We start from the raw sequence: 7,934 nt of genomic DNA on the forward strand, positions 1-7,934 counted from the left end.
TAATATTGATACTTTTTAATATTATTCAAATTATTAATATTATTAATAATATAAATTTATTTTAATAATTTATTTAAAAGATTTTTTAACAACCTTGACCCCTCCCCCTGGGCCTTGGTCAAATATAGCCGTTAGAAGTCTTTTTATCCGTTGCCCGGTCAAATATAGCTGTTGGAATAACCTGCATTACCTATTTAACGCATCGCTCAGGTTTGATCTTCAACTTGTCCTGACGATGAACCACACTAGTTGGTTCGAAACACGTCGACAAATGATTTTTTATGTGATTTTGCTGAAATTATTCTCTCAAACAAATTATAAAATAATTAAAATGTAGTTCAAGATGAGAATCTCAAGGTAGAATTGATTGAACTACCTATTTTTATGTTTATTATTAAATCTTGAATATGATTTAGTGGTCTTGTTTAATGCTTATTGTTGATACTTGTGCTTATTGTTGAGAAATAATCATGCTAGAATTCAAAGCTAATTCAAGGTGAAAAACTTGACCTTTGTTGTTATACTACAAAGGAAACAATTGTTGGACTCTTGAATTGTCCTCAATTTTGACATCCTTTTTCGTTATTTTCCATCCATCCCATATATGGTTTGGTATATCTTTACAGGTCATAAGGTCATCAATTCCATTTCAGCTGTAACAAAGGGTATCAAATCATTTATCACTAATAATTTAGACTTTCTTTATGAAATCAATTAAAATATCTCTTTGGCTACCGAATTGTCACATTTTCGTAGCTAACTGAATTTTCTGTAGCTCAATCCATGGTTAGACAGGGTGCAGAGACTTTCAAGGCGAATAAAGGATATAGACAGATTCCAAATTTCAAGCACATGCCCACCCACGTATTGTGGAAACTCAAAAGATTGACTAGATTGAGAATTTGTTTGGTCAAACATCCAGTTCAACACCATTTTGTTTGAGTGCAAGGGTTTCAACAAGCAGTTTTGGCATCAAGTAAGCATGGAAAAAAGAATATCAAGTGAGTGAATTTCATGTGGCTAATGTGTAGACGAATATTTTCATGATTTGCTATGATAGAGCAAATCTTCTTAGATATATTTTGTAGTCAAAATCAAAAATTGTGTTGTTGATCTATAAACATGCCCCTCGACATTTATTTCATTAAATGGTTAATTCGCTAATGTATAAATATATCATTGATTCGTGAGTCGAGATAATGGATGACATATGTTGATTAATCTATTTTAAATTGTGTTAAAGACTCTCTGCTTTTATCAATACAAATTCTTTGTTCCTAAAGTGCACATGCGTATATAGTTGATTTGATTTGAATTATAACGTCTTACACTCAACAGGAGGGCACCCTGGAGAGCTGTAAGATAGTCTATATTTCTTGACTTCACTGTTATTTCAATTAGTTACAATTGGATTTGCATTTAGTTTATTCTGTTTAGTTCTTGTCCGTTTACTCATTGTTGATTTTGTTGCATAGTATTGAGTGATCTCTAAATTTAAAAAAAAAAACGAAAAATATTTTAGTTGTTAGTTTTTCTCATTAATATTTTCCACTTAGTCTCAGATTTAAATGGGTGAATTGATTCAGATGTCTATTTCACACATTAGTAATCTATCATAGTTGAAATTCCATTTCATCTCTTTAGCTCATGCAACAAGTTTGATTTCAAATAGTTCGATTTTAGATTTTGTTGAATAGAACAGGGTTTAAGTTGTTACAGTAGATTAAGATTTCAGTTCAATACAATTATGTCCTTCCAATTTTATGCAACTATAATAGTCCTTTCAATTCTATGCAATTAGATAGCCTCTTCAATTTAATGCAATTCAATGCCATTAGATAGCCTTTTCAATTTAACGTTATTCAACGTAATTAGGTAGTCTTTTCAATTTGATGTAAGTAGAATAGCTCATGGCAACTAGTTAAATATAGATGCCAGTCATTCCAACCTCTAAATTGCAATGGCTACATGTGACCGGGTTATAAATTAGGTAAAGGAATAATTATATAGTAATACCATTAATTAAATAAAATATATTCAAGATAATATTTTAAGATCTAAATTAAATTAGAATTAAATTAAGGATATGAAAAAACTAAAAACACATAAATAAAATAAGATTAAAGAATAAAAAACGGATATACCAAAAAAAATTAAATATAAGATATTATTTAAAAAGAAAATTGTGAAAGAGAAAAAAAAACAACCTCGTAATAAAAAAATAAAAAAGATAAAAAAAAAGGCTAAGGATAAAGAAGAGAATCTAAATCCATGGGATATATAAAACAAATCTACTTTAGGACAAAATTATCAATCAACCATCAATGCATTCAATTATGAATCATTACTTTCGAGCTTAAAATGATATATTTTGAATAACTTCAAATTGGATGGCATCAATGTAATAACACATCATAACTCATTAATGTATTGAATTATCAATCATTATTTTAAAATGAGATATTCTGAACAACTTTGAAATTTTATGACATCATTTTTTAAATATATTGAGTGCATCATAATATCATCCTATTTTAATAGGAAATCTGGAAATAAGGAACATGTTAAGACATATATTATAGAAGTTTGGAAGTAATGTATTGAATTATCAATCATTACTTTAAAGCTTAAAATGAGATATTCTCAACAATTTTGAAATCTCATGACATCATTTTTTAAATATATTGAGTGCATCATAATATTATCATACTTTAATAGAAAATCTGGAAATAACGAACATGTTAAGACATATATTATAAAAGTTTGGAAGTGTAGAGTGTCTCTATGTAAAAATTACATAATCCTAAAAGCTTAAAATGAGATATTCTGAACAATTTTGAAATTTTATGACATCATTTTTTAAGCATCATACTTCAATAAGAAATCTGGAAATAAGGAACATGTCAAGACATATATTATAAAAATTTGGAAGTCTAAAGTGACTCCATGTAAAAATTACATAATCCTAAAGTTCCAGTGGACATTTCCCCAGTCCTCTCCCCGATCTCTTGTAAAAAGAGAGAAAATTCACTACACCAAAATTCATCATAAAAATAATGTTCTTTTATATTTTGTGTTCTAACCCATCTTTCTAAAAAATGTATGACCTCTCTTGTAGACTTTGTTACTATTTCTACTGTTTTATTTGCTTTGTTGATTTTGTCTAGATTCTCTATCACCATTGAACAGCCCCAGAGTCTTATTTTTTGAAGCTTTTTAATATTCAAATAACATTCTGGTAACATCCTCAATGCTTCACATGACATCAAAGTGAATATTTGAAGTGAAGGCATTGCACCTTCTTCTATCAAGGGTAATTCTTCTAAATTTTTTAAGAAAATTATTGAAAATATTTTCAATAAAGGAAATGTTCCTTTTGTACCAAAATTTTCAGGAAATTTTTCTAATTTAGAACAGTTTATAATTTCTAATTTTTTTAAATTTCTAAGTTTATGTAAATCTGGAAGTTCTTCCAACTTGTTGCATCCCTCCAACCTAAGCCAGCTTAAATTCTCAAATGTGTAAAACCTACTCTCCATTTTCACCACACAAGGACATTTTAACAAAAGCCTTTTCAGCTTAGACAGACTGAAGAAGTCATTTGGTAAATTTGTGAGCGCTGTGAATCTCAATTGCAGAGTCTCTAATTGATCCATACTGCCCATTGTTCCCCTGCTAATGAATTCTCCATTGTTATCCAGGTATAACTGCTTCAGCTGGGTTAGAGTGTGCAAATCATTGATAGAAGCCACCATTTTAGGGCTTCTTCTGTCATTTTTTGTCCACATCCGACTGCAACCAGTGATCATTAAGTACTGCAAAGAGGTAAGCTGTGACATACGCCAAGGCAGATATTGTAAATCTTTACAGTTCTCAAGCCCTAAAACCTTTAGGGATCTTAGCCTATGAATGTCAGACGGCAACTCTTTGATTTTTGACCCACAAAGTAGAAGGACTTCCAGGGATACAAGATTTGTAAGTGAGGCAGGCAGCTTGGTAATGGGCACCCCTTCTAACCCGAGGAATACCAACTGTTTCAAACACCCTACACTCTCCGGCAATGACCGGAGGGACGTCCCCTTCAGATCCAAAATCTTAAGGGAAACCATACTCTTAATCATTTTTCTTGGAATCTCTCTGAAATTTGCATTTCCAGCCAACATCAACGAGGACAATTCTGGAGCTCGGAACGACACTGGAAGTGATCTCAATTTCTTGTAGTTCAAGAAAAACCGAGTGCGCCCTGAACATTCATCTTCAGTTAAGGCTGCCAAACCCTTACCTGCACGGCAGTAGAAGTTTTCTTCCCGCTCAGCGATTTGTATTGCTAAATCACGCAGGACGTCGTGCATCCTGAAATACACCACGGATCCATCCACGTCTCTCAATGTAGGTTCGATCAAGCAACGATCCGCCAAAAGGTTTATGTAAATTCTCCCCACCTCCAATGGGTCGTTGCTGCGCCCATTCTTTCTTGCAAGTAGCCCTTCGCCTAGAAACAGTATAATCGGACGTTCGATCCAGATGATCTCGTCTTCTAAAAAGGCAGATAGGTATAGAAAGCACAATTGCAGATTAATGTCGTACCTGCCTAGGGCGTCGTAACTCCACCTCAGTGGATCATACAGAGCTTCTCGAAGGTCTTGGGCGTCGGCGTTTGGCAGCCTCCCGACTGCGAACTCCCATTCTTTTGGATCAGTAATGCCTGCCATTGACCTCCCAACTGCTTTGATCGCAAGGGGAAGCCCTCCACACCTGGCACACACAACCCTCGCCGTTTTCTCCTCAATGCCTACTGGCGGATTTCTATTACTATATGGAAAAGCGTGATGAGAAAACAACGGCCAACTCTCATCTTCCGTCAAATCCTCCATTTTTATTGTGGACCTTTCTGCATTAACCCCCATCTCGAACAATGCTCTGTTATCCCTCGAACTCACAATAACTCTGGAGGTCGAGTGATTGGTTAGCAAGGGTACACCTAATTCTTCCAGCAATTTCGCACCATCTCCCCATACGTCATCTAGGAACAAGGCAAATCTCTTTGCCTGCATACTCTGATTCATCTAGATTTTTACACCTTCTGGGTTCAGATTATATTCCACATCATGCATATTCGTTTGGGAGTAGTCTACGGAGGCTGTAGAATGGCCCCTTTTCCGGCACCGGCCGGAAAATCGTCCGGCTCCGGCTACCGGAAATCTCTCCCTCTTCCACCACCATCTCTCAGCTCCACCACCACCTTTCTCCGCCACCCTCCCTGACCGCCCTGACATCCCTGACCGATCGCCTGACATCCCTGACCGATCGGAGAGTAATTCCTGCGGGGAGTAATGAGCTGGAATTCGGAGGGGAGTAATTCCCTCCATTCGAAATTTCCACCCGCGCCCATTCAACCTCTGATGCTCTGCGCGCACCCCTTTGCGAACTCCTTCCGCACTGCAGCTCGGAGGCCAGGTACTCTTCGCTTTGCTTTGCCTCAGTTCGCATTGCTTCGTTAGAGGTCGTTGTAATTTGAAGCCGAAGCATTATATAGAAGTAGATCCCTTCATTACCAGTCACTCAGTTCCTATTCGTCTCTGAATTCTCGGGCATCATCATTGTCTCTGTTTTCTTCAATGGCGTCAGCCCATGGGAGAAGCTCTGGCTCCAGCGTTAAGACCTTTCTCCGGTGGCTAAACCTGGCCCTGATAATAGGATCCTGCGCTTCAATCGCTATCATAATTCTCCTCAGGAGGAGCCCGACCCCCTGGGGCTGGGCCTTCATCGCGGCCTCGGCGATCTCTGTTCTCTCCGGGGTGACCGGCCTCTCCTCTCACATCAACAGGCCATGCTTTGCCCTGCATGTATTTTTCCTTTTCCTCTCTGTGGCCGGGCAGGGGCTGGGATTCCTGATGCTTTATTCTAGGGCTGAGCAGACCGAGCACCGCCTGAAGCCCACCACCGGAACGGAGGCGGAGGTGAGGATTCTGATGAAGGCCAACGCCACCCTGCTGCTCGTTATGTTCTGCGCGGAGATGCTGGTGCTGATACTGGCTTGCTCACTTCAGTGTTGTGCGCCGAAGAGAGAATATGAAGGGCTTGATGTGGAGAAGAGGAAGGGGTGGGGCAGGAAGTTGGCCCAAGTTCAAGAAGAATCCATTGCCAATGCTACTGCCATGGAAGAGATCCATGCTGCTCAGTTCAATGATAAGTTTAAATAGAAATACGGCGAAGGATTCGATCCCTGATCGCTGATCCCTTCGTTTTCTTCTCTGATACTTTCAGTTTGGATTTCATTTTGATATGGGATGGATTTTATTTATCTTTCTTCAAATGAAGGGTCACACTATAGCGACTCTCTGTGGTATTGCGTTGTATGTCGTATGTACTGTATACTGTGTGAGAGTGTGCCCTGTTGGGCTTTATAGTCTATTGTTTTGAATCCTGTAGGAAACAGGGGATTACAGGCGCCATATTTTGGTTTTGATTCGTTGAGAAAAACAGGGGATTTTTCTCTTGCATGATAGTAATATTTGAGAAGAACCAGTTATGAATGCATTTATTCTTTATTATTCAGTGAGTTTTATCCCTCTTATACCAAGATGCATGTTTAGTATTCACATCTATGTTAGCAGATCACAGAACAGTGCTTCTTATGTTATAAATAATAAAAATATGCAAGACTATAATGTTAGCAGATAACAGTGCTTGGAGTCCATTCTAAGTCATAAAAAGGCATTCGTATCTGTAATCTCAGGGGCATTAAGCAAGAAAATGTTAAAAATCAAAATAAGAGAAACATCTTGCACTTCTCTGTTTTCCATAGATGGAACATACCAAGTCACAGCAAAATACACTATCTAGCTTTGTTGGTCATAAAGTATGGTTTCGTTAGATGTAGCCAAGGAAAAGGCAATGGACCTTCAATAATCTTGCTTATGAAGTTATAGACTTTTAATCTACACTATCTAGCTTTGTTGGTCATAAAGTATGGTTTCGTTTGATGTAGCCGAGGAAAAGGCAATGGACCTTCAATAATCTTGCTCATGCAGTTAATAGACTTTTAATCTTGAACAATAAAGAAATGACCACAACCAACAATCTACAAAGACAACTTTACCAAACAAACATAAAGACAACTTTACCAAACAAACATATGAGAACAACTTACAAAGTATGCTCATTCTCATTATTATTCATAGTATAACTGTATATGGACAATCTACAATGTCTCAAGCTGCTTTATTAGTCATAGAGCATGGTTTCCTTTGATGTAGCCAAGCAATGACAATGGAACTTCAATAAACTCTTGCGCATTCAGTTTTATAGACTTCTAATCTTATATACGAGGTATTGAAACAAGGAAATGACCACAACAATAATTTACAAAACCAAATTGACCATAAAAAATACATGAGTACAACTTACAAAGATCTATCCATTCTCGTTATTATGCATATTATAATTGTATGTATACAGTCTACAATATCTCAAACTAGATAGTGCAACTTTTATCTCTGCCTTAACCCCTATTTGCCTTCACATTCTTTTATAGATCCAATGCATGTTCTTCCCTTGTGAACTCTTCCTTCCAATGTTGGGATCCTTGGCTTCTAGCTTTGCCTTTCCTCCATATTAATCCTTCTCTTACATCCAAACACTCAACGCCAATCTCCTATGTTTAGAAAGTAAACCTACTCCTCTCTAGCTTGAAGTTCATGCTTCCTTCTCCTTCATACCAATCCCATATTCCTTGCAACCAACTCTTTGCATTGTATTTCTTTATCCATAATCCTTTCAATCCTTGAACTCCAACAAACTCAACCACCACTCCAAAAATATTCATATTCTCATATCAACTCGCTTTGTACCTTAACAACCTTGAACTCCAACAAACTCAACCACCACTCCAAAAATATTCATATTCTCATATCAACTCGCTTTGTACCTTA

General features: G+C 36.8%; 1 protein-coding gene across 1 annotated transcript; it reads left to right on the plus strand.

Annotated features, from left to right (window-relative positions):
- Positions 1 to 5,536: 5,536 nt before the first annotated feature.
- Positions 5,537 to 6,558, plus strand: LOC149199268 (uncharacterized). The gene has a single exon (XM_089399381.1). It carries the CDS (start codon positions 5,619 to 5,621, stop codon positions 6,201 to 6,203), a length of 585 nt encoding a protein of 194 aa, XP_089255507.1. The 5' UTR covers positions 5,537 to 5,618; the 3' UTR covers positions 6,204 to 6,558.
- Positions 6,559 to 7,934: the final 1,376 nt, after the last annotated feature.

The sequence above is a fragment of the Pinus tabuliformis genome, chromosome 2_1 (genome assembly GCF_031772625.1).
Source record: "Pinus tabuliformis cultivar Carrire ecotype Pingquan chromosome 2_1, CPIR1, whole genome shotgun sequence".
In the NCBI taxonomy this organism is placed as follows: Eukaryota; Viridiplantae; Streptophyta; class Pinopsida; order Pinales; family Pinaceae; genus Pinus; species Pinus tabuliformis.

Coding starts and splice junctions, on each gene's coding strand:
- LOC149199268 (XM_089399381.1), top strand. CDS start 5,619: ATGGCGTCAGCCCATGGGAGAAGCTCTGGCTCCAGCGTTAAGACCTTT.